Source organism: Lepus europaeus, chromosome 18 (assembly GCF_033115175.1).
Source record: "Lepus europaeus isolate LE1 chromosome 18, mLepTim1.pri, whole genome shotgun sequence".
Lineage (NCBI taxonomy): Eukaryota > Metazoa > Chordata > Mammalia > Lagomorpha > Leporidae > Lepus > Lepus europaeus.
Window position 1 is genome coordinate 12,469,462 of NC_084844.1, and position 27,022 is coordinate 12,496,483.

The window sequence follows — 27,022 nt, forward strand, 5'->3', positions numbered from 1 at the left end:
AGCACCTCACTGCCCGCTCTCCCGGCCGGAGCCGGGGGCCGCACCCCTTCCGCGCCCCGCAGGCCGCGCCCCCAGCCCGCCCGGGACGCGGACGTCCCCTCACGGCCGCCGAGCCCCCCGGGCCACCTCAGGCTGCCCAGAGCCGCGGGCGGACCCAGCTCTTCTCCGAAGCTTCCCAGCCCTGCCGCCCCAGCCCGGGGCCCGGACTGGACTCCCTCGGCAGCCACACCGGCCGGCTGCGCCGAGACCCCCGGCCGGGGCGCGCGCGCCCCCACAGGCCTGAGAACGGGCCCGGGGCCTGCGGGGCCACGCCCGCACGGACCCCCGCGCAAAATTCCACTCGAGAACCTGGGAGGTGAGGGAGTGAGGACTTGGCAAACGAGAACCCGGCGCCCCTACACGCGAGCTTTCAGGTCGGCCGCCGCCGCCGCCGCCGCCAAACGGTTTCAAATCCTTGCGGGCCGCTGGGTCGCCGCCGCCCAGCAGGCCGGGGGCGGAGACTTCCGTGCTCGCGTGTCCCCGCCCCCTGCCCCACCCCGCCGGCCTCGCTGTTGCCGTGGCGACGGCCCCCGTGGTGGGGGCTGCTACCGCCGCCCCTCGCCGCCCGGGACCGGGATTTCCGCCCTCCGGCCGATCCCTGCCTTCCGGCCAGGGCCGGCGCGCGGCGTCATTGTCATGGCAACCCTCCCGGCGGCCGCTGCCGAGGCCTAGCGGGCCTGGCCGGCGCGTGGCGGCGTTGTCATGGCGACGCTCCGGGCCGCGGCGACCACCGCCCCGCCAAACACAGATTTCCGCTCCGGTCTGCCTGCCCTCCCCGGCGGCGGTTGCCATAGCGACGCCTCGGCGTGCCGGCTCCCGGGTCGAAGCCTCCAGGGTGACTCGCTCGTTTGGCTGGACGGGCATCCTGAGCCGAGAGGACACTGTGAACCTTCGGGGGGTCGTGGAGAAAAAGCGAGAGCCAGCGAACTGGGGTGGCGGGGGGACCCCAGCAGACTGCCCGGCTAACGGGGCTGAGCAGTGCGCATTGGGCCTTGGCGTCTCACACTCAGAGGTCAGCGCGTATTCACCAGCACAAACACGGGTGTGCATTTGAAGCTACCTGAGGCCAGGAAAAAAAAAAAAGCCCAGCTTCTGAAGATCGTGGATAAAATAAAAAGGCTTTAGGTTTACCGACTCCGTGAAGAAAAGCAACATCGAGTGGACAATGTGTTTTCGCTCCTGCCAGGAGGTCTCCTGCACCTCAGGGCAGTCTGCTGTCTGCTTTGCCATGTCGCGCTGTGCTTTGGTTTTCTGTTTCTGGAAAAGCTCTGAATTACGTATTGTAAAATACGAAGCAGAAACAGAATTTAAATTGTAAAAACACTCACTTAAGTGAAATTCAGTTTACTCCTGTTTTTCATCTAATTTCACAATAGGATTCTTTGCAAAGTATCTTTGCCATACACTCAGTGTGGTGCCAAACCTAATATTAAGCACAGCTTGAAGCATCTTTTCAATTTTCCATAAAGCGAGTGGGGGATTCATTCATTGGTATCCAGTTACTTTCAAGTTTCATATTCTTTTCAAGGTGTTTTTGCAAATCCGTCTCCACTGCAAGTAAACACCAACAGCTCTTGTTTCAGAGACAAATTATGCTAAGGAACAGAAAGAGTAGGGAATGCTTTTAAGAGTGTTTATCTTTACATATGTAGAGTTAAGGAATGATCCATAACCAAGATCATTTGTACTGAGAGTCAAAGATGTAAAACCCACTCTGTCTCCCTGTGTGTGACTCTGCCTTTTAAATAAAATGAACATAAAGACATATTTTAATTGTAGCAACATTGAATGATTGCAATGGTTATCAGGCAATTGTTTCAACTCATGATGAGCACTCAAGATTTAGTTATTGTTTCAACTCACAATGAATACTCAAGAATTAGTTATAAAGAGAAATGCAATTTTTGATCTTAGCCTGAAATCTTTCAGTTGTATATTTTGTTCAGATCATAAAAGCTTTCAAGCTATTATAGGGAAAAGATTTAAAAAGGAGTATTATGGGCCAGCATTGTGGCATAGTAGGTTCAACTGCCACCTGCAATGCCAATATCCCTTATGGGTGCCAATTTGTGTCCTGCTTGCTCCACTTCAAACCCAGATCCCTGCTAGTGTGCCTGAGAGAGACATGGAAGATGGCCCAAGTACTTGGACCCCTACAACCTCGTAAGAGATCCAGACTGGGTTCATGATTCTAAGCTTCAGCCTTTGGAGAGAGAACTAGCAAATGGAAGACCTCTTTCTCTCTGTCTCTCCCTCTCGCTCTGTAACCTGACTTTCAAGTAAAAAAAAAAAAAAGGAAAAAAAATTATGTGTAATCTTGCTATTAAGGAATAACCACTATTAATATGTTTTATATATTATCCAATCTTTATGACTATTTTTAATGTCTACTTATTATTCCATCACTTGGACATAACATAGCTTGCTTAATTATTCTCTTGTGACTACCAATTTTGCTCTTATAAATATTGCTGCAATAAATGCCTTTACAAATATACATATTTGTTGAAGTTTCAGTTATCTCCATAAAAGAGATTCCTATGGGCATAAAAAAAAAGCATTAAGGCTTTTGATCAGTCGTGCCAAATTGCTTTCTAGAAGTGTTTTTGCAAATTTGCAATCCCACTCAACAGTCTATGAGAGTGACTTTCTCACATTAGCAATTTCTTTATATCAATTCTAGCTGTATGTAAGAAAAAAAGAAAAACGGGAGCAGGCATTTGGTGCAGTGATTAAGCTGCTTCTTGGGATGCCTAAATCTCACTCACAGTGCCTGGTTTCAAGTCCAGGCTGCGCTCTGGATTCCAGCTTCCTCTAGTGCACACCCTGGGAAGCAGAGGGTGATGGCTCCACTATTTAGTTCCCTGCCACTCGGGTCAGAGCTCTTGATTGAGTTCCTAGCTCCTGGCTTCAGGTTGGCCCAGCCTTATCTGTTATGGGCATTTGGGAGTGAACGTACATATAGGAGCTCAAGCGCTCCCTCTCTCTCCTTTCAAATTAATTAATTAAATAAGATTTTTTTAAATAGTATTTCTTTTTAATTTACATTTCCTACTATTAGAAAGGTTGAAATATTTAAATATCTTCTGATACTGTTTTCTATTCTATTATTCTTCAAACTGTCTTTTCTGCCCTTTGTTTTTGTGGAATTGACTAATAGATAACTTTCATATTTTTAATTTCTTGTATCAAAACTAGCAATGGCTTTGTACAAGTACTTATGTAAAAAATGATAGTAATAAAATTCAGTTAGTGATTCACCAGTTTTGTGTTATTAAAATACTTTGTTTCATTAGAATGAAATAAATGAATGATTTAGCTATCTAGACAGAACATCATTTATAAATATCTAGAATTATTACTGTGTTATTACTGTGTAAATACATCAAAGACAAACATGAAAACAATCTGTATCAATAAATTCCTTAAGTTGGATACTAAATGATTTGTAACTTTCTACTTGCAGACCACAAAAGCATAAATTATACCAGCAAGAGATGCCCTATAAAGGGAGTTTCTTCACTACTAAAAAAAGTTAGTGCTTTTAGCGAAGTGCTTCTGGATTGTTCCATAAGCTAGAACTATGCAATAGTCACTATTTCATCCCTACTTTTGTTTATTTGTATTCTTTGTATTTGTATTATTTGTATTCTATCCTACCTTCTGGGATAAATTCAACTAAAGCCTATTTGCAGAGATATACTAATTGTTCTTCTTCCTTCTCCTTTAATAATATACGTGTTGCCCACACTCATTAATAACCAAGCAGGGGCCGGCGCTATGGTGTAGCAGGTAAAGCCACTGCCTGCAGTGCCAGCATCCCATACGGGTGCCGGTTCGGGTCCCAGCTGCTCCACTTCCATCCCAGCTCTCTGCTATGAACTGAGATAGCAGTAGAAGATGGTCTAAAACCTTGGGCCCCTGCACCCGCATGGGAGACCTGGAAGAAGCTCCTGGCTCCTGGCTTCAGATCAGTGCAGCTCCAGCCACGCAGCCAATTGCAGAGTGAACCAGCAGATGAAAGACCTCTCTCTCTCTCTCTCTCTCTCTCTCTCTCTCTCTCTCTCTGCCTCTCCTTTTCTCTCTGTGTAACTCTGACTTTCAAATAAACAAATCTTTAAAAAAAAAAAAAAAAAGCTGGCAGGGCACTTCCTAGCCTCATCAATTCAACAATCTTTCCTACCAACCTGTGTCAGCACTATCTTGAACATTCTAAATTCAGAGTTTGAGTATTTCCTAGAAGCCTCTGGAAAAGTCACAGCATAGCTAGAAGTGGAAGAATTGTACAAAAGACGTAGCCTGAAGTTAGGATATCTGGTTTTGTCACCTACTAGGTTTGTGATGTGGATGAACCAAGTGACATAACCACCCGAGGCTTCAGTTTTTTTATCTTCTTTTTAGGGTGACAAGGAAGGTGGAATTAAGAGAGGTGAGATAATGTATATGGAAAATCTGCCCAGTGTCTGGACTTTGAAAAGTAATAAATGCCACTAGGAGGCAGCAATAGCCCACAAGGAACTAATTATCACACACACACACACACACACATGCACCCCTGCGTGCATATGAGCACATGATCACACACAGAGAGAACACAAGCATTAAAACCACATACACAGGCATAACATACATATCACACATATACCTAAACACACATACAGGACAATGCTCACACACTTGCACACCAACCACATACACATACATACACACTGACACACACATGCACACACCCCAAGCTATTTTATTTCCTTTTCTTTCCTTCTTGTGTGTTTTTAATCTTCTGCTTAGGAATTAAAGCAGGGATTGACTTTAGGCTAGTAGATAGGAAATGTCATTGACCAATACTTCTTTTTTTTTTTTTTTTTTTTTTTTTCATTTGAGTGGTAGAGCTACAGAGAGAAAGGTCTTCCATCCACTGGTTCACTCCCCAAATGGCCGCAACAGCTGGAGCCAGGCCAATCCAAATCCAGGAGTGGGGAGCTTCCTCTGGGTCTCCCACACGGGTGCTGGGGCCCAAGAATCGGGCCATCTTCCACTGCTTTCCCAGGACATAGGCAGAGAGTTGGATTGGAAGAAAACAGGACACGAACTGGTGCCCCTATGGGATGCCAGTGCTTAGGTGGAGGCTTAGCCTACTACATCACAGCGCTGGTCCTGACCAATGCATATTCTTGGCTTTGGGGTCTCAAGGACGGGATGCTCCCTGTGGAAAAATTGACCAGTGTCCTGGGAATGCATGTTCTACGCTGCAAACCCCTTTCAGAAATGTTACTAGAAGATGGAAGCTGAAACATGGATAAACATGGATACCATGGCAATGAGAAGCCTATTCCGCCACAGTCCTGGAGAAAAGCTGGTCACTGGGGAGCATCACCAGGAATCCACTTGTCTTGAAAGAAGGCTTCCTTGATTGTATTGAAATAGGGAGTTAGCCAGCACCATGGCTCACTAGGCTAATCCTCCGCCTGCGGCCCTGGCACACCGGGTTCTAGTCCCGGTTGGGGCGCCAGATTCTGTCCCAGTTGCTCCTCTTCCAGTCCAGCTCTCTGCTGTGGCCTGGGAGTGCAGAGGAGAATGGCCCAAGTGCTTGGGCCCTGCACCCGCATGGGAGACCAGGAGGAAGCACCTGGCTCCTGGCTTCGGATCTGTGCAGCGCGCCGGCCTTAGCGGCCATTTGGGGGTGAACCAATGGAAGGAAGACCTTTCTCTCCGTCTCACTGTCTAACTCTGCCTGTCAAAAAAAATAATAAATTTTAAAAATAATAAAATAGGGAGTTCATGTAGTCTACAGTAGCTAGTTAAGTATTATTTTGGGGAAAACAAAATGTAATAATGCTAAAATCTGGGCAATAATCAATTCATTGTGGTAATTCCCTCTTTCTTTGTGGGCTACCTGGGGAGAGGGGGTGGTAGAACCTTCTGCACCATCTCAGCCATCAGAGGAGGTCAGCTCGTACTGGGGCTAGAGAAGGTGTAGCTGAACTTTAAAGACAGTGATCTAAGCATTTTTGTGATGGTAACACTTAAAATCTACTTTTTTAGCAATTTTCAAGAATACAATACATTGTTAGTAACTATATTCATCATGTAGTATCATAGCTCTCTTGAACTTATTTCTCCTATCTAATGAAATTCTGTACCCTCTCACCAAAATGTACTCAATCCACCCCACTCCCAAACCTGAGTAATCATCATTCTACTCTCTACTTCTAGGAATTGAACATATTTTGGCTTCCATATATAAGTGAGATCATGTATTTGTCTACTTGTGCCTGGTTTTTTAATTTTATTTTTAAGGAATACAAATTTCATAAGTACAACTTTAGAAATATAATTATTCCTCCCACAATACCCACCCTCCCACCCACACTCCCACCCTACCTCCTCCTCCCTCTCCCCTTGCCAGTCCCGTTCTCCATTAAGAATCATTTTCAGTTAACTTTGTCCACAGAAGACCAACTCCATACTAAGAAAGATTTCAACAATTTGCACACACACACAGACACACAACTGTTTGAGAACTAGTTTTACAGTTAACTCTCCCATCCAAGTACTAACCAGACCCGACCCTGCTTAGCTTCTGAGATCAGACGAGAACAGGTGCATTCAGGGTGGTATTGGCCATAGACACAGTTAACTCTATACATGTCCTCATGAGGACAGAGGTCCTGCATGAGGAGTTAGTGATGAACCTCCATTTTCTTGTACTAATTTCCTCTCCTACTAACAGTGTGCCAAGATTTCCTTTTCTCCGCATCCTCTCCAATATTTATTATTTTTTCCTCTTGATAATAGCTATTCTAATAACTGTGAAAGGATACCTTAGTGTGGTTTTAATTTGCATTTCACTAATGATTAATGATTTTGAACATTTTATAGACATGTTGGCCATTTACATAAATTTTTTTGAGAAACATGTTCAGAGCCTTTGCCCACTTTTTAATTAGATTGTGTTCTTTGCTATTCTAAAGGTTATTTACTTGAAAGGTAGAGTGGTAGAGAAAGAGAGCTATCTTCCATCCGCTGGTTCACTCCCCAGATGATTAGAGTTAGGCCAGATGGAAGCCAGGAGCCTGGAACTCTATCCTGGTCTCCTCCATGGGTATCAAGGAATCAAGTACTTGGGCCATGTTCTGCTGTCTTCCCAGGTGCATTAGCAGGGAGCTGGATCGGAAGTGGAGCAGCCAGGACATGAACCAGTGCTCTGATACGTGATGTTGGCTTCACAGGCAGCACCACGACTTCGGCCCTTGTTTTCTTACTGTTGAGTTGTTCGAGTTCCTTATATATTTTGCATATTAACCCTTAATTAGAAGTATGGCTTGGAAGTCTTCCCTCCCACTCTGTGCATTGTCCCCTCACTCTGCTGGTTGCTTCCTGGGCTATGCAGAAGCTTTTAACTTGGATACAATCCCCTTTGTGTATTTTGCTTTTGTTTGGCTGTGTTTTGGGGGTCATATCCAAAAAAAAAATTATTACTCAGATCAGTGTCATGGAGCTTTCTCCTGTGTTTTCCTGTTTTTATAGTTTCAGGTCTGATGTTCACACCTTTAATTCATTTTGAATTGATTTTTGTGTGTAGTGTGAGATAGGGCCTAGTTTTATTCTTCTGCATGTGAACATCCATTTAACCAAACACCATGTATTGAAGAGACTGTCCTTTTCCCCACTGTGTGTTCTTGGTAACTTTGTCAAAAAATCAATTGAGCATAAATGCCTGGATTTATTTCTAAGCTCTGTTCTGTTCCATCGGTCTGTCTCTGCTTATGCCAGTAACATGCATATGTGATTACCATAGACTTACAACATATTTTTAAGTCAGAGAGTGTGTTTCCTCCACTTCGTTTTGATCAAGATTTCTTTGAGTCTTTCGTGGTTCCACACAAATTTTAATACTGTTTTTTCTATTTTTGTGAAAAATATCCTTGGAATTTTTATAGGGATTGCATTGAACCTGTAGATCACTTTCAGCAGCATTTTCACAATGTTATTTTAACTTTTTTATTGTTGATGGGTTTTTTGTTTGTTTTGAAATTGTAATTGTGGACAACGTGAAAACTGAGAAGTTTTTTTAAAAAAGATTTATTTATTTATTAGAAAGTCAGAGTTACACAGAAGGAGAGTCAGAGGTAGAGAGAGAGCGAGCTTCCATCTGCTTGTGCCCTCTCCTAATAGCCACCATGGCCAGGGCTGCGCCAGGACGAAGCCAAAAGCCAGGAGCCAGGAGCTTCTTCTGGGTCTCCCATTTGGGTGCAGGGGCCCAAGGACTTAGGCCGTCTTCCACTGCTTTCCCAGGCCACAGCAGAGAGCTGGAGTGGAAGTAAAGTAGCCTGGACTCTAGCCAGAGCTCATGCAGGACACCAGCACTGCAAGGTGGCAGCTTTACCTGCTACACCACAAAGCCCACCCCCGGCTTAACATTTTAACAATGCTATTTTACATTTTAACAATGTTATGTTTCCGATGCATGAACATGGGATATCTTTCCATTTATTTGTCTTCAATTTTTTCTTTTTTTTTAAACTTAGTACACTTTTATTAGAAAGATAGTAAAAAAATGCAGAAAATTACTTAGTAAGACATTGGCCTTTAATAAATGCCAGATCACTAGAATTCAGTTAATTAGAGGTGTTTCTTTCAGGAATGCCATGAATTCCCCATTAATTTTTATAGGTGCATTAGTTTCTACATACTTTCTATAAATATTAAGAATTCTGTACACAAGTTTCTAATGTTATACAAAATAATTTTCTTTGTGTTTATTTGTTTTTATATAATAAATATAAATTTCATAGCACAGCTTTTGGAATATAGTGGTACTTACCCCCATACCTGCCCTCCCACCCCTACTCCCTTCCCACCTCCCACTCCATCTCTGTTTTTTCATAAGTGTACTAGAAGGTTGAGTGTACAAGCCTTCAACCTCCCTGGTTAAATTCATTCTTAAATACTTTATATTTTTATAGCTATTGTGAATGGGATTATTTTCCTAATTTCTCTTCGAGATAGTTCATTTTTAGTGTATTGTAAGCCCCTGATTTTTGTATGTTGATTTTATATCTTGCAACTTCATTGAATTTTTTTTATTTATAATATGTTTTAAAATTTGAAAACAATAAAAGTAATTATAAAAGCCTATGCAACAGGGGCCAGCACTGTGCCATAGCGAATAAAACCACTACCTGCAGTGCTGGCATCCCACTTGGGCACCGGTTCGAGACTAGACTGCTCCACTTCTGATCCAGCTCTCTGCTATGGCCTGGGAAAGCAGTAGAAGATGGTCCAAGTCCTTGGGCCCCTGCACCCATGCGGGAGACCCTGAAGAAGCTCCTGGCTCCTGGCTTCAGATCGGTCCAGCTCCTGCTATTGCTGCCAATTGGGGAGTGAACCAGCAGATGAAAGATCTCTCTCCCTGCCTCTATCTCTGCCTCTCTGTAATTCTGCCATTCAAATAAATAAATAATTTTTTTTTTTACAGGCAGAGTGGACAGTGAGAGAGAGAGAGACAGAGAGAAAGGTCTTCCTTTGCGGTTGGTTCACCCTCCAATGGCCGCTGCGGCCGGCGCACCACGCTGATCCGATGGCAGGAGCCAGGTGCTTCTCCTGGTCTCCCATGGGGTGCAGGGCCCAAGCACTTGGGCCATCCTCCACTGCACTCCCTGGCCACAGCAGAGAGCTGGCCTGGAAGAGGGGCAACCGGGACAGGATCGGTGCCCCGACCGGGACTAGAACCCGGTGTGCCGGCGCCTCAAGGCGGAGGATTAGCTTAGTGAGCCGCGGCGCCGGCATAAATATTTTTTTAAAAAAGGAGCCTAGGCCAGCGCCGTGGCTCACTAGGCTAATCCTCTGCCTACAGTGCCGGCACCCTTGGTTCTATTCCCGGTCGGGGTGCCGGATTCTGTCCCGGTTGCCCCTCTTCCAGGCCAGCTCTCTGCTGTGGCCCGGGGAAGGCAGTGGAGGGTGGCCCAAGTGCTTGGGCCCTGCACCCGCATGGGAGACCAGGAGGAAGCACCTGGCTCCTGGCTTCGGACCTGCACAGTGCACCGGCCTTAGTGGCCATTTGGAGGGTGAACCAACAGAAAAGGAAGACCTTTCTCTCTGTCTCTCTCACTGTCCACTCTGCCTGTCAAAAAAAAAAAAAAAAAGAGTCTATACAACAAAAAGAGAAATAATAGAAAAATTTATCCTCTCCTTTTCTGGAGGAAACCCGGTGATCTTGTGGTGAACAGGGAAAGATGTCCCCAGATCTTTACTGCTCTCTTTCCATTTCTAGACGTGTTGGTGGCATGAGGGGGAGGACCATCCTCAAATTAATATGTGACAAATTAAAGAAAACAGTGGTTCTAAAACTACATACTCTGGAGGAAGGAAACCCGTGTGAATGAATTTTTTTTGTTCAGCAAAATCCCTAAGTAGGGCTTTTTGGTTTAGAAACAGGAAGTACCACAACCTCCCAAATTCTGCTTCCAATACACACATATAGTCTGAAAAGAAATAGTTAAGGGAGAAAACGCAAAATTGCTTTTAAGGTTAACTGATGAGAATTTGGCACTTTTGAATGATGACCTGGGAGGAAGAGAGCCACACTGGTTTACGTGAAGGGAAGAGGGGCAGAGAAGCATCCGGAAGAAGAGATGTGGCCCCTACCACACAGAATTTGGTGAATTGAGGAAGCAACTGAAGGGAATATAGCTAAAGAGAATGATGGCCATTACAAAGCAGAAATCGCAAAGGTAAAACAACTTTTTCCAGGATTCCTGAAAACCCAGCAACTAAAGATTTGAAGTGATCGTTTAAAAAAGATGTGAGATAATTGGAGGAACTTTCAAAACTGGGTGATGTTGTTGTATATTCGTATGCTGACCTAAATGGTCCAGTAGAAAGAGAAGATGAGGTCCAGGACGTGGAGAGAGGCTTTGTCTTTGGGTGGGATCACAGAGTTCATCCATGCTAAGGAGACGGAGGGCAGAGTCCTTGGTAGAGATAATGGTAAGATGGCAGATTCGGTACAGGAAGGGTAAAACGATATTTTTTCTCTGTGTTCTCAGTGAAATAAGGAGCAAAGTCATCACCAGCTGAGTGAAAAGGAAGATGGCTTGAAGAGAGTTGAGAAGAGTTCTCCCTTTGGAGACAGCAGAGTGAACTAGCTGGAGAGATAGGGTGGGATTGCCAGGCAGAGCCCAGGGCCCACGGAGGGTTCACATTCATGAATTGCAAGCACAATTGTGAGATTCCTCCCCCACACCTCCTGCAACATTCAGCTGCATTGGGGCAGGCATGAGGAAGGCAGACAGGCCCTGGGATGAATCTGACCAGCACATACTACAGGAAGAGAGAAGAGCAAAGGGGTTGAATAGATGCAGAGGAGCAAGGTTAATGATGGATCAGGGAATCTTAGTGGGCAAGGAATTTTTCTTTGGCATTATGTAAACCAAACATCCAGGATTCGTGTTCAGTTCTGTTGGCCTGGAAGTCCATGGATAGTCTTTTCTGGTGATGCTTCCCAAACTTGAGGATGCACAAGAGTTATCTGGGACCATGGTCCTACAAGCTGATTTCTGGGTTATCTTCAGTGATTCTGGGCCATAGCGTTTTTTCTTTGCAATAAATTGGCAGGTAAAATAGGTGTGCGGGTCTGTGGGACAGCACACTGCCGATGTCAGGTCCAAGTGCTGGAGAGGAGGATTAGGTGGAGAACTGAGTTACTAGGTGATTGCCTACACTTTCCCACTGTCCATGTCCCAGCCATGGAATGATGACGACGTTTTGAATGTTTGGGGTTTCCCCGCCCATTTCGATTTTCATTCTATCTGAAAGGCATAGAGAGAGACAGAGACAGACAGAGATCTTTCATCCACTGTTTCACTTGCCCAGGCACCCACAACAGGAGGATTGGGCTAGGCTGAAGCTGGGAGCCCAGAACTCAATCTGATTCCCACACGTGAGTAGCAGGAACCCAAATATCTGAGCCTCAGCTGCTGCCTCCCAGAGTCACATTGGCAGGAAGCTGAATCTGAAGCAGAGCTGGGACTTGAACTCAGGCACTCTGATAGGGGATGTGAGTGTCCCAAGCAGCGTCTTAACCACTGCACCAAATGCCCACCCCGAAATATCTAGATTCCTTAGCTGACTAATATAACTGAAAGCAAGAAACTGAAAGAGTCCAGGAAACACCACCCCAAAATACTCCACTGTAGTATGCTAACTGCTTAAACTGAGGGAGCTAGCAAGTAGGGAAGGGGCTTTCTCTGAACTCCTTTGTCTGTCTCCGGAAGGTGCTCAGTGGTCCTGATTCCTCCCCCCGCCCTTGCACCAATAGGGAAGACTAAACACATGTGATAGAGGAGGAGCCTGGAGGACAACAGCACACGCAACCACACTTTATCCCAGGCTATCTCCTGTTCATCTGAGAACCCATTCACCTGCCTCAAAATTCATTTCCTCTCCCTAAGGTTGCCTGCCCGGCCCCCTCCTCTCCCTGCTATCCTCTGAAGGAGATATGGAAGCTGCTAGATCTCACTCAGGGCAGGGTACTGGCTTTTCATTTAGGTGATGCTCCTTTGCACATAATATATTTGCATGCCTTTTCTCCCATCCATCTGACCACTGCCAATTTATTTCATAGACTTAGTTATCGAGGTCTCGGTGGGTAAAGGGAACAGCTCATTCCCACACTCAACCATGAAGGTCAATGCTGCAATGGCTGAGGCAATATACTCAGTAACTTTATTTTTTTATTAAGTTCCTCAGACAAACACAGATACCAGTAAGGCATTCAGCTTTGACTTGGTAAATCGTCCTCACACGGCTTTACCTCCGAAGCATCTGTTTTCCAGAAAGCGAAAGAACTGTGTTCTGTTGGGGTAGAAAAGGAGAAACATTCTAAGAGAAACAATCGTGCCTTAAATGGGTTCAATAGCTAAGCCAATCAAAAGTTAATTGTATGAATGAGACTATTTCGTGTGAGGGTTAAGTAATGGGAGAACACATCCAGGAAATGATAAGGCACTCATCTCCAAGAGAGAAAATGAAAGGTTTTATATAACTTTGACGGTGAAGATTAAAAGAAAAAAAAATCTCCATCGGCCTCTTTTTTTAGTTCTCCAATGTGTTGCGTCTGCCAGAAGGACATAGGGAAGAAATCTATCACACAGCTCTGCCTTTTGTTGCAATTGTCTTCTTCTAGTAGTTTTTCTGATTTGTACTGGGTGTATTGTACTTTGTCAGTTTCAATGTTGAACATCTCATCAGGACCCTGCTGCCTTTTGAACAACAGCAATTTATCCTGTGCATTTCTAACTTCCTATAGTTAGAAAGATCAGGTCATTGCCTGAGCGCTTACTCCATATCATGCATAATATTTCCAATAATCAAATCAACTCCATGAAATGGGTACTGCTAACCACTTATCACTCCCTTCTCTTCTTCTGGCTGGATTCTCAGGCCCCTCTCTTATGAGCTCCATCTCGCAGCTCTCAATGTCCTGTCTCAGCTGCTAATACAATGTTGTCAGTGTTCTTGGGATATTTCTAAACCTTCCACCTCTGGCTGATTCATATCCTAAAACCAAAATCTTAAAATGTTAGCAAATCTAAATGCTAATCATTATATACTTCTTTATTTCCTACAAACATCTTCTTAAAATATTTTGCTCTAATGGAAACTTCCAAACTCTAGGAATTGCTTAGAGAAGAAAAAAAAAATGTAGGGAAATCCATAGGCCAATACCATTGCCATAACTTCCTTTGTAATTTGGAGTGAGTTCTTCACAAGGAACCCATAGGTAGTAAAGAACTTGATTACCCAATATTTGATTAAGTGTTAGTAGTGAAGCTTGACTTTGCAATTATACAAGATGGCATAATTCGCCTCAACATCCATTGCATAACCCGAGTTTTAAGGAAAATATTACAAAGGAAAATGTTTGCAAGTTGAGACATGATAATCCACTCACTGCTTCATTTTTGTCGCCCATCTTTTCAAATATCCATTGACCAAATTGATATGGCTTCCTACAGTCATTAGATAATGTTATATAACAAAATTGCTGCTTATGTTTAGGGGAATATGGAAGCTTTAGCTAAAAGTCCCCATGTAGACTTACCCTTGAAGCATTTGGGGATTTCAATGGTGCCATCATTGCACCGAGCATCCTCTGTATAGCTACACTTCTTTTCCTTATTTTTGCAGTAGAAAGAAATTGTTTGGCCATGCAGCATCCCATTCTTGAATTTTTCCTGAATCTTCACTCTTTCTCCTTCAAATAGCACAGTGGCTTTTTTAACAGATAATTTACAAGATGCTAAAAGAGAAAACATTTGTAGGTAAGACATAAGAGTTCAGTAAATCTTACTTAAAGGGGATATAGCATTTGAACCAGCCCACGAACAGAATGCAAGAAAGTAGTCAAGACAAGATGATTCCAAAAATGTACATAAGCAAGAAATGCCAATATGATTGCACAGCAGCTCTATGCCTATAGAACCAACACTCATGACTTCTATACCTGCCTTTTCTCCCCTACAGGAACCATGTACCAAAGGTCAGAATACAACCATCATATTCTCAGCTTGTATGAAAAAGAACTCCTACCAACTACTGTGGTTTCACATAAGCCTGCGCTGACCTGCTTGGATTCCACTTATTGAGCTGGTGCACCCATCAGCCAGGTACTTTTTGTTTGCTGATAATAGCTCTCAGATGATCTTTTCTTTAAAAACTTGCCTTTAGCCATAGGGGAGCCACCTCTCTCTACAAAGTATGCAAACCACCCTACTACCACCCCCAGAGTTGTGGAAGGGAACAGCCCATAGCCAGTGACTATCAAGGGGATACCAAAAGCAGATCCCCTTACCTCTCGATGGGCATAACTCTGGGGGAAAATTCATGTTCCAGAGCTCTCTGTGGTATCAAACTGAAGCCAGACTCTAGCTGAGTCCACTTTCTTACTCGAAACATAGTCCCTGGATTAGTGGCATCAGCGTCTCCTGGGAACTTGGTAGAAATACAAATTCTCAGGTCCCATCCAAGATATACTGAATCAGAAGCTCTGGGGGGAGCCCAGAAATCTGGGTTTTAACAAGCTCTCCAGGTGATCTGATCCACAGTGAAGTTTGAGAAGTGATGCCCTATCTCATCCTCTTTGCCTCAATGTCTTTCTTCTGAGATACTCACTTGCTCAATCAAACTGCACTTGAAGCCCTATCTTGGGCTCTGTTTCTAGGGGCCTCCAACCTGAGACACAAACCATTCATCATTTTGCTTGCTGTGCCCAATTTCATCCTTCTGCTTAGACTGCCCAGGCCATAGCAGCCTGAGTGGAGATACAGAGTTGGGCTGTTGTGCTCTGCAGAAGCATGACAGTGGCGATAACAAAGATTGACACCTGACTCAAAGGAACCAGCATTTCAGAGAAAAGAAGCCAGTAGGTGAGGAATCCTTTAGCTGACACATCCTGTGTAGGATCAAGCCAAGATCCAGGTGACTAAGCAGAGAGACACAGAGATGGGAGAGGCCATTGGAATATGTACATTCCTGACTTTTAGTTCCAACCCTCAGGAGTACCCATTGCATCCCATTTCCTCAGCTTCAATGTTCTTATGATTACCTGTTGTCTTTTTACGAGAAGTTCCTATTTCCTTGAATTAGCTTGAATATATGGTTGGTTTTTACATCAGGAAGAGTCTTGGCTAGGCAGAGCAAAAGAAGGATGCTCAGAGGCAAAGATATAAAAGCACTTATAGGAAGCCCACATGATCTTTCACCGTATTGTCTATGCCTGCAAAAGGACCTGTTTATTTCATAGTTTTATCTCAAGCAGGGTTCCTAAGCATGAGGCTTCCCCAGGAATATGTGAATCCTAGATTCTTTCATGTGCCCATAACTGTGAAGCAAGCCCAAGTGACAAATGAAAAATGACTGGAACAAGGAAATGGCAAGTAAGGGTGCCCCACTGGATAAATCCCGAGAGCTTCTAGAACCTCATCCATTTTCCATACCTTTACAGCTTGGCTGTGCAGACCAGTTTCCCAGTTTGGTGCATTCAACTTCGGCTGGGCCATCCAGGGAGAAGGTGTCATGGCAACCATAGTTGGCTTTATCTTTGTAATAAAGTGCTGGATTTGCAGGATAATTCACAAAGCCATTGTCTGGTCTTGATGGGAATGGACATTTTACTTCTAAAAAAGTTTATTCAATAATATATATTAGTTATAAATGCCAGTGTTGGTCCAGTTGTGGAGTGGTCATATTTTGTCTCCAATACGCCATTGAATCACTGGCTGTTCATGTGACTGGAATGTAATTTGTAACTACCTTGTGCTTAATTTTGTCTGCTTTCTCTTCTACTTATGAGACCCTGGATATTTTTTTAAATGTTGAAAGTCAATAATAACACTCTACTAAGTTATTTGTAATTTCCCACATAATCATAAAGTGTTGTTTATTGCAAATTTCATCTCTACAAAGTCCAAGATAATGGATTTGAACTTTTTCAATCAGCAAGCCATGAAATAAGCCTCCATTCACACTTAGTGTACCATTATTTTGTTTAGTTTTTCACTTTCTTCATTCCTATATCATCTAATAGATAACTCTTTTTTCAAAGTGATAATATCAAAAATGAACAGGTTTGTTACAACTTTTAATAGCTAAAAAGGAAGGCAGAAATTGTATACAAGATAGGAGGAAAAAAATTGGAAACTTTCTATTATAATAAGATATTTAAACTTCCCAAGAAATAGTATAATGTTATTGGAAATTGGACTTAGATTATTTGAAAATACATACTGCAAATCATAGGGAAACTACCCAAATAAAAATTTAGGGAACACATATCCTTTATCTCTTAACAAAGGAAAGCAAATGAAATCCTATAGGATGCTCAATTAAAATGAGAAGAGAGACATGGGCATTTATTGTTAATATTGTCTGTAGAACATGCAAGAAGTCAGCATGAAATATGTCAGAAAAAACTGTGCTGTTTCCTGGACTCCTTAGGATATTTAATGGTGGAGTCACAAGCCCATATCCTTATCTACTGCAGTACAAGAAAGCAAGTCTGGAGCCAGGAGCACAATGCTCTTGGGAGGTAGCTTAATGAGGTTAAGAGGACCAACTCCAGAGCGGCCACTTGACTCAATTTTGTCTCTGTCACACACTGAATTTTTTAAAAAGTCTATGAAAATATTACAAAAATATTGGATGGAGGGAAGGTTCTTCTCTATATCGGAAATCTAATGAATAAATATAGAAGAAAACATAGAATTAGAAATAACCATTTGAAATCCACTAACTTCACAGTTGATAGACTCAAGGGTCATCAATGGATTCTAAAATGACTGCTGAAGGCTGGATGTGACCCAGTCTCAAACGATCACCCAAAGGTTGCTCACTAATTCCAAAAATAAAATAAAGTAAATAAAGTTCCTTTACCAAAAGACAATCTAGCACACTTCACCTGACCAAGGAATCAGTATGAACAACTACTCACAAGTATCTCCTGATGTGATGGGTTGTATTCCTAACAAAAATATCTTACTTGAACCTAATCATGAGTAACCAACCAACCAACCAATCAACCAACCAGATTATGGAATATTCTACAAGGCAAACAGCCTGTACTGTTTAAAAAATGTCAGTGAAAAACAGTAAGATGAGTAGAGAATTATTCCTCATTAAGGAAGACTAAAAAGACAAGGCAATTAAATAGGAAGTACGCATGAAAAAAACACGTGTAAAGGACACTCCTGGGTCAAATGAAAAAAATTGGAACTAAAATAGATTTTGCATATTCTTGTTGACTTTTATATTATTTATTTATTTAAATTACTATTGTTCATAATTTAAAACATGTTCAATGATTTGGGTACAGTGAGAATATAGAATGTGCTTGTTCTTAGGACATTTGTGCTGAAATGGTTCTGGGTCAGTGTCCTGATGCATACAGCTTATTTTCAGTAGATTCAGGGAACAAGGGACCTATCTATAAAGAAACAGAGAGTGACAATGTCACACATGTTAACCATTGATACATCAGGGTGAAAGGTTGAAAAATAGAAAAAAGAACCTAATGCTTAGGATTTGGAAAAAAATCTGTAAAGAGATGACATTTATGTAGCAGGAGACCAGTACCTGGCCCATATTTAAGAATCCAAAAAGGCGCCAGTTATGATTGCTAGTTCCCTCGTGATAAAAAATGCCTTATGTTTTGAACCCTTCGATAGGTTTCTTCAGTATCTGCCACTGGAAAAGCTGACTGCTCTTAGAATAACTCCTGTGCACCTGATAAACCCTACCATTTGTCCACTTGCTATGCCGCAGGCACATTTACAGATAGTAATGGCAGATCAAGTTAAAGGAGGAAGTATTTTCACAAATTTTAAAAATCAGATCTTTCTCTGACTCTTGAACTGGGTGAAGACCGTGAAGCCTTGTGGCGATGGGACTGCAGCCCAGGTTTTCACCTTCATCCCTAGGACTCCCCAGTATAACGCGGGCTTCTCTTCAGCTGTGTACAGAAAGCCGTCCGTCCTTGAGCACACGGTGGCCTCTCACGCCCTCCTGCCTCGGCTCCTGTGGCGTGCCTTTCCTTCATCCTCTGCTCTTCCTCCCAGCCGAAGCCAAGGGTAACTGCCTCTGGGAGCTTTCCCAGGTGGCTCCATGTAGCTTGTTGCATTGCAGGTCAGAAGCCAGATTTCATTCCTCTGGTAACCCTTGCACCTAGGACACTACCTAGCACATTATAGCTACTCAGCAAACATTGATCAAATAAGTAATGGAAAAGATTTCATGCTAATGGAATTTTCAACATTTTTCAAACATGGCTTTCTGCACTACTATAATTATCTTGTCTTATGACTGTACTTACCCCTGCATTTTGGCAATTCAGTCCAATTTCCATGTGTTGTGCAGGAAATTGTATCATTTCCAAACATGGCATAGTGTGGCAAGCATTCAAAGACTGCTGTGTCCTGAAAGAGGGAGCTGTTCCCAGTTGATGGCTTATACACTTTAAGTACTGCAAACTTAGGTACAGGTGGCGGAGGGCAGGTTACGGCTACAAGAAAAAGAACCATCATCCTGTGAAAATAGTTGAGGCTTTTAAATGTACTTATACTCTTTCCAGAAAGACAGATCCAAAAATGGAATTGAGAAGACACAAAATTTGATCCAATGTCAGGCAAAATGTGGGTGCCAAATGAAAACATACAATTATGATCCCCAAATCAGATGTCTGAACCAATCAGAAAGCTGAGAAATGAAGTAAATGGAAGTCTTGTCCCACTAATTTGCCTTTTACAACAACACAATGATTGGGTTTCCATAAAACCTTTGATCTGAAAGCTATCGAAGGTGTTTCCGGAGTACAGGATCTGTGGAGGACATTGCTAAGGGGCCATCCTAAAATAACACTTAGGGGCAAGAACTTGTGCAGAGTTGTTGGTGATACCTGAGTCCCACTGCTGGTTCTGTACACACACCTGCAAGGACCTAGAAGCATGGTAGTGACTTGTCACCTTGACCTGCAGTTTCAACAAGTCCAGGGAAAGTTGTATTAACATAATAGAAAATGGTGCAGACCAAAATCTAGCCACTAAAAGTGTACTCCTTGGACCAGCAATACAGGCATTGCCTGAGAAGTTTCACATTTTAGCAAGATGCACAGGTAAGTCTTTATGTAAATGAAATATGTTGGGTCCCACTGAGACCCAGTAGGTTAAGCCTCCTCTTGCAAACCCAGATTCCCATATGAAAGTGCGGGTTGCAGTTCCAAGCTGCTCCACTTCCAATCCGGTTTCCTGCTAATACACCTGAGAAGGCAGAAATGATGGCCCAAATACTTGGGTTTCTGTCATTTACATGGGAGACCAGGATGGGGTTCCAGGCTCCTGGCTTTGGCCTGGCCCAGATCTGGCTATTGCAGCCATGTGGGGAATGAAGAAGTAGATGGAAGATCTATCTCTCTCCTCTCTCTCATGCTCTGCCTTTCAAATAAATAAATAAATAAATAAGTACTTTTTTTTTAAAAAAAGAAAGAATGGTAAGCATTCATTCTCGTGGATTAAAATAGCTATCTCTGTCTGTTGTCTGATTGTTTGCCTTTCAAAGATATAAGAAAATAAAAATGTTTTAAATATATGGGACTTATATAAATCACAGCACCTCTCCCTATATAAGCAAAGCCTGGAGCTGATCATCAATGCCTTTTGGAGGAATCTCAATCAGCTCCTGGGATGCAGGCCTTGTGATGGGCTCTTAGCCTACCGTGAAGGTTACTTTCTTTGTCTCCTTCATCCCTAGACTTACTCCCTTGGAGTAGTGTTGTCTCCTTTGGCCTGATAGCCTCAGTGCTGAGAGCACTTAGATCCTCAAGTCATGGTTATTGAAGAATGAATGAATGAATGAATGAATGAGGTCCCAGGTGGGAGGAAGACGTGCAATCTGAGTGGTTATGGAAGTCCTCCTGGTCAGATGGCGAAAGTCTCTGATGGACAAATGCCACATTTATCCAAGCCTTTGCCAAAACACCGCTGGGACTTTTAAGCTAATTAGCCCAGCCACTACTGGCTTCACCAGGCACAAGATGCGAAATGTGTCCAGGAGTAAATTCCATTCTTCTTTCTTTCCCCCAAAGTGGTTATTTCATCGTCCGGAGCAGGATAACATTGAGATGAACATTCCCCGTATGGGTAGCCAACCATCTCGCTGAGCTAGGACTGAGGGGTTAGTGGGGTTTAGGACTTTCAGTTCTAAAGCCAGGAATTTCAGGGCCAATTAACTCGTTGCCCTCCCCATAACCAGGACCCCTGAGACTCACGAGCACAGACAGGGAGTGCTGGGCTCCAAATTCCTTGCTCGTTGCATTGAGAAGAACTGGTTCCATTCAAATAAAACCTACAAAGGAAAGTTTGAATCCACTGAGCAGTAACATACTGTACCCTTGGCATCTCAAATGTCTTCTCCACTGAGCCTTACTTCATATTCATACTATTGACTTCTGTATCTTGTGATGCTGTTTTCCTGAGAATTGGCTCATTGAGTCTCTCAGCCTGTGCTGCAGATGCCTCACAGGAGGGTTCCAGAGCCTTTAACTAGTTAACTAGGCTAGGGTGCCAGAGGCTAGTTAACTGCTTCTTAAGTAAAGCAAATTTATCTACCTATCTATCTACCTATCTATCATCTATCTACCTATTTATCTATCTATATCATTCGTGATCACAGAAGTGAATCAAACTGAGTATTTTCTACTACTCATTTTCCTAGAGCTTACTGACACAAATACAGTTTATTTCCAATGAAAATGTAATGTTCTGTCCTTGAAGCCAATGTTTTCCAAGGTCATTTGTTACCGGACCCACCAGTAAACTGGTGTTTCAGAGGCAAGAACTCTATTTCTCTTCCACACATATTTCTAACCTCTAATCTCAAACAAGCCTCCTCAGTAAAATGTTGTCTTAATGTACAGCCCAAATGCCATTGACAGTGTCACAGTGGAGTCTTTTTCATAAGCAGATCAGCTGCACACACACCCATGAGTGTTTTCTTCCCTACGATGTCATTCTGCATTAGCAGAGATTAAGAGAAGGGTCCTCGACCTCACCACACTCCCAGCCGTCTTCACAGAATCCTCTCCTACAGACCACCAGGTCAGCCAATCAAATTAGCTTTGTAACTGAAGCCTAAGACGTATTCCTAAAGAATTTCAACCCAAGGCCAATTGGCCCAGAAATTATAAAGAATTATCACCCTGGGGTCCGGCGCTGTGGCGCAGTGGGTTAACGCCCTGGCCTGAAGCACCGGCATCCCATACGGGCACTGGTTAGAGACCCAACTGCTCCACTTCCCATCCAGCTCTCTGCTATGGCCTGGGAAAGACGTAGAAGATGGCCCAAGTCCTTGGGCCCCTGCACCCACATGGGAGACCAGGAAGAAGCTCCTGGCTCCTGGCTCCTGGCTTCGAATTGGCACAGCTCCGGCAGTTGTTGCCATCTGGGGAGTGAACCATCGGATGGAAGACCTCTCTCTCTCTCTCTCTCTCTCTCTCTCTGTGTATGTGTGTGTGTGTAACTCTGACTTTCAAATAAATAAATAAATCTTTAAAACTATAAAACTATATCTCCTCAGGTAAGTAACTAATCAAGAGGAGAAATTAGAGTGGTGATTTCATATTTCATTAGTTGTTACAATCTCCACTCCTTATCCCACCCTCAACACCATTGTAGTATGTATTCAAAGCAGGACTAAAATAGATGTATATTTCACCACAAGTCCAATCTAAAAGCTAGAAACTAAATATGGACCAGTCTTGGTATCTTGCTTAAGGGCACAGAAATGTGCCGTGCTAGCTACTTAGTCGTGTGAAAGTCCTTACCCCAGGTTACAAGTAAAGTTGATGGTGTTGGGATATTCAAAAGTTGTATAGCGCACAACTCCATTTCTTATGATTCCAGCAAAGGGACACACTCTGGCTGTGATTTAAAGATAAAAAAGATAAGCTTCTATTTGTATAATTTCCATTAACATAAAAATATGTAGTTATTTTCATCTTTTGATCCAGTAGCTCTACTATTAACTATTATAAAACAATTATTCAAAGGCAAATGACATTGGCACCATGATGTTCATTATGCTGTTATTGATAATAACAAAATGTAGACAGTCTAAATGTTCACTATGAGAGGAGTATTTTAATTAATGAAGGTGAATCAACAGTGACACTATTAGGTAGCCAATTAAACATGAGTGATAAAAAACATAGAGACATAGTCAGTTTTTATGACATGTTGATGAAAGCAGAAAAACACAAAGTTATACATACTCTCTGCAATGATGCAAAAATGTATATGAGGAAACAAGTTGAAAAATGACATTGTTAGCATTCCAGAGTATGACTGATTTCAAGAGCTATTCTCCCTAGCAACTGTGTTGCTCATTCAAAATTATGTGTAGTCTTTTGAAATTAAAAAATCATACTAAAATCACTTACAAGAACATGTATAATTATAAAAACAGTCATGCCCACGTAATCAAAATAAGCAGAGCTCAGATGGGTCTGTGTAGCTACTTTTACAGCTTAACTTCTACATATAATTGCCAGCGATTCAACTTGGTTGATTGCTCACTCTTTGACTGTAAAATACAATGCTGGCCTGATTTCATAGAATCATGTTCTGAGGAATGAACAAAAGCAACCACTTAGAAAAAAGCAATAATGAGATATAAAAATAATTTAGGTTATTAATTTAACTTAATGTATTTATAGTTTATTATAAATACAAGTCATAGCATACTTAATTTTGACAAAATTTATATACATTTCAGGAATGATTCATCCTGCTTTCATTTTGAGGCCAAGTCCGAAGGTGGGGAATCCTTAAGGTTTGCTTTTCTGCGTGCTCTCTAACACCAGTGTGCACGTCAAAGCACCTCCACGCCTCTTGCCTTCTCAAACAGACCAGGTATCTTTTCTACAGTGCCTCTAATTTCACACTATGATCGCTTGCTCTTCTCGAAATGCCACCTATCGCCTGCCATCTCTTCTCCCATGGAAAACCTTCCTGAACCCCTTGTTTCTCCAAAATCCCCACTCTACAGCCTCTGCTGACCCTCTCCAGCCTGAGTGTGATGAGGCAAGTGCTCCTCCTCCCCACCCCCCTCCACCACCCGCCACACACACGCAAAACACCCAAAGAGGGTGGAGGGAAGGCGCTGACTTACGTGTGCATCTCAGAGTATTGATAGGCCACATTCCTGAGAGAGGGCAGGTGAGCCGTCTCATCCCTCCCCGGGACACATAGCCCGGCTTGCAGGTGTACGTTACCTGCTCCCCTGGCTCATAGGACATTTTTAATGGAACAACTATAGAAAATGGTAAATCATCTGGTTTGGGACAGGCTGAAACACAAAGTACAAAGCACATGGTTAAAAACAAAAATCTCTGTTCATGGTCCAGAGGTGTGGGTTATGGCCTAGCGGGTAAAGCTACTGCCTGTAGCGCTGGCATGGCAGATGGGCATGGACTCAAGTCTGGGCTGCTCTATTTCTGATCCAACTCCCTGCTAATGGCCTGGCAAAGCAGTGGAAAATGGCCCAGGCCCTTGGCCCCTGCACCTGCCTGAGAAACCTGGAAGAAGCTCCTGGCTCCTGGCGTGGGATCAGGCCAGCTCCAGCCATTGCAGCTATTTGAGGAGTGAACCAGAGGATAGGTGATCTCTCTCTCTCTCTTTCTCTCTCTCTCTCTCTCTCTTCAAAACCTTTGAGGAAATATAGAATTCAAAGGATGGGTTTATTTGGATACAAATATAATTTTGGTGCAAAAAATTATGTTATAATATGTGAAAAATATGTATTATGAAAAAACTATGTATGAATTTTAAATTTTTGATACCAAAATAAATTCATACTTTTAGTTTCATTTTTATGAACTGTTTAAAGTACCCTCACACATATAACAAGTTCCATACCAAATAGTTCCTGTGCAATACCTCATCTAATTTCCTCTATAACCCTTTGAAATGACTACCAAGTTATTCCCATTTTACAAGTCATTTATCCCCATTTTACAAGTCTAAATAGCTTATGGAGACTCTTTTAACATTTCTGTTAAAGAACAGATATCAACCAAGTCTTTCCAGCATCCACTCTGAATTTACAGTTATTATCATTGGTCCCTGACATGTACTAGCGGTTAGATATATTAATTGTTTATTCAAAACCAAAAAGTACTTACTCCTTCCTGCAATAGCAACATGGCAAAGAAAACTTGACAGCAAGATGAGCACCGGAGAAATCATTGTGGATGATCCACAGTGATGCTCCCAAAGTGGTTTTCTTCTACTGAAAAGAGAAATACAAACCTAAAAGCACTTAAATATTAACCATTTGGGGGTGTGTTTGTCGCTACAGTTAAGAGATAAGGTATCATGATTTGGAAGGTCCTCTGAGACCTACGTTCTTTAATCATTTACTCTCCCGTGGGTGTGTTGTGAAATCTTGGGTAGCTGACTTCCATCTCCATGACATAGCAAAACTCTTCACTATTGCCTCTGACGGAATCCTGATTGCTGGGACCTCTCACTCTTTGGCTTTGTGCATGTTGTAGATGGAGCACCAAAGTGTTGAAGCTCCTGTTACCCACAGCCTTGCAGCATGAATTTTGCACAATCCCCTGTTCTCTGTGTCTCAGTCACCTCCTCTACAAGATGATGGGCCAGTATAAAGATGTGTGATTCCAAAGAATACCTTCAAGGAGACACCTACAACTCTAATGCCCAAGAAAGTAAGCTCAACATCTTAGCTTGTGAAATGATTATTTATTTCTGATTTTCCTTCATCTGCAGTTAGTAACTATATCATCCTAGTCACTCCAGTTATGGCCTTGAGCTATCTTTGAGTCTTTGATCATCTCTCCTGTCAAATCCACACATGTTTTGAACTGCTCATCCATTCTTAGTACATGTTAGTTCTGTGAAGACAGATTTCTCATCTGTTTTAGGGATTGAGAAGTGGGTGTTGAAATTAGAATGCAAAACAAGGTCAGAACACAAAACAGAAAACAGATTGAGGAGGAAGAGAGAATGAACCCACCCATGAGGCTCAGAAAGGACCATCCATCATGCCGTAGTTGTCTGATACATGATTTGCTCTAAGAGGCTGCAATATACATACGGGCAATGTCTAGAGCTTATATGAAAATACAGCTGTGACCTACAGTCACGGGAGGCAACCAGTTCAGGAAACCAAACCATAACCCCTAGAGCAATTGGCCAAACTTAAGACCAAACAGAAAAAAAAAAATCACAAATGATGTCCTACTTCAGTCTCCCTCTTTCCCACACCAACAACCAATCACCAATCAGAGCATATTTGGATTCTCGCTCTCTCTCTCTCTCTCTCTCTCTCTCTGTGTGTGTGTGTGTGTGTTCTAAAGCATTCCATTCCCCAGCCTCAGTTTGAATCTCTGTCCAACACACATGATTATGGCTGACTCCCCTGCACAGCAAATTCTGAGTAAATACCACTGCTTGTTCTCATTCGAGTGGTCTTGGATTATATCCACGGATCTAAATTTCCTCGAGACACATCTATTTGAGAAATGCCCAGTGTCGGGCAGTGGTTGTGAAACTGTGCACCTAACGGACAAAGTGTTCCATGATAAGAAGAAACATGTGCAGCAGCCAACATAAAATAATGGTGATCCTCTCCCTTGTGTCCTTCTAAGGAAAGGATTCTTGTTTGCTGGGTCTCTCCCAGGCTCTGCTTTATTGTGGAGAATCCCCTGGATGTGTGGAAAAGAGAAAAGACTCACAAAGTCAAAAGGGGTCAAGTTGTTCTATGTGATAAAGAAAGGAGAGGTTGACAGGAAAAGGGAGAGAGAGGTCAGACATTTTGAGCATCAAGAAAAGAAATTTTTGAAAAGAGAAATTGGAAATTGAGAAGAGAATATTTTTGGCATCTACACACTAGTGATCAACAGTGAGGAGCAGCGATGAGAACAGGGATTTTTCATGACGTCTGCTGATGGACACACTCTCTTGCATGAGGAAACTTTCTGGAAAGGTGGAAATACTCTGCATTGTATATTAGGTGCTGCTTTTTGGATACATGCAATTATCAAGTCTCATTGAACGAATCACTTAAGATCTGTGCATTTAATTATACTTCAATGGAAAATGATGCGCTTCCTCTCTTCTTCCTTCTTTCCTTCTGCTATGGTTTGAATATTTGTCCCTCAACACCCCCCCAAACTCTTATAAGAATTTATTTCCCAAATTCTTGTGTTAATGGTACAAAGGGAGTAGAAACTTAATCCACTTTGGGGTTTAGAGGGATGGGGCCTTTGGGGAATTGGATTGGTTGCTAGTGTGGAGGCATCATGGCTGAATCAAGGTGGCTTTAGAAGGAAAGGGAGAGACCACACTATAGAAATACAGATGCTTCCACCATGATGGGATGCCTGGGGCAGGGTGGGGGGCTTCACCAA

At 42.8% G+C, this 27,022-nt stretch overlaps 2 protein-coding genes across 5 annotated transcripts in view; both read right to left on the bottom strand.

Moving 5' to 3' along the window:
• Window positions 1-475, bottom strand: part of CEP112 (centrosomal protein 112) — a 516,630-nt gene extending 516,155 nt beyond the window's left edge. For 2 of the 4 annotated variants that reach the window (XM_062174820.1, XM_062174816.1), the window contains exon 1: window positions 400-475. The gene's annotated coding sequence lies outside the window, so the exon portion shown is untranslated. Of the gene's footprint in view, window positions 1-348 lie in introns of all 4 variants that reach the window. The other 2 variants (XM_062174818.1, XM_062174817.1) reach the window with 2 other exon arrangements.
• A 12,272-nt stretch (window positions 476-12,747) lies between these two features.
• Window positions 12,748-24,886, bottom strand: APOH (apolipoprotein H). The gene is made up of 8 exons (XM_062216473.1): window positions 24,770-24,886; window positions 23,758-23,934; window positions 22,412-22,508; window positions 20,858-20,934; window positions 18,908-19,096; window positions 16,038-16,217; window positions 14,144-14,341; window positions 12,748-12,894 (listed from the first exon to the last, which is right to left on the bottom strand). The coding sequence occupies exons 1-8, from the start codon at window positions 24,831-24,833 to the stop codon at window positions 12,815-12,817; spliced, it is 1,062 nt and encodes a 353-aa protein (XP_062072457.1). The 5' UTR covers window positions 24,834-24,886; the 3' UTR covers window positions 12,748-12,814.
• Window positions 24,887-27,022: the final 2,136 nt, after the last annotated feature.

Coding starts and splice junctions, on each gene's coding strand:
- APOH (XM_062216473.1), bottom strand. CDS start 24,833: ATGATTTCTCCGGTGCTCATCTTGCTGTCAAGTTTTCTTTGCCATGTT. Junction 20,935..22,411: donor AACTTTACTTGTAACCTGGG/GTAAGGACTTTC, acceptor TTTCCTTTGTAG/GTTTTATTTGAATGGAACCA. Junction 19,097..20,857: donor AGCACTCCCTGTCTGTGCTC/GTGAGTCTCAGG, acceptor TTTTTCTTGTAG/CCGTAACCTGCCCTCCGCCA.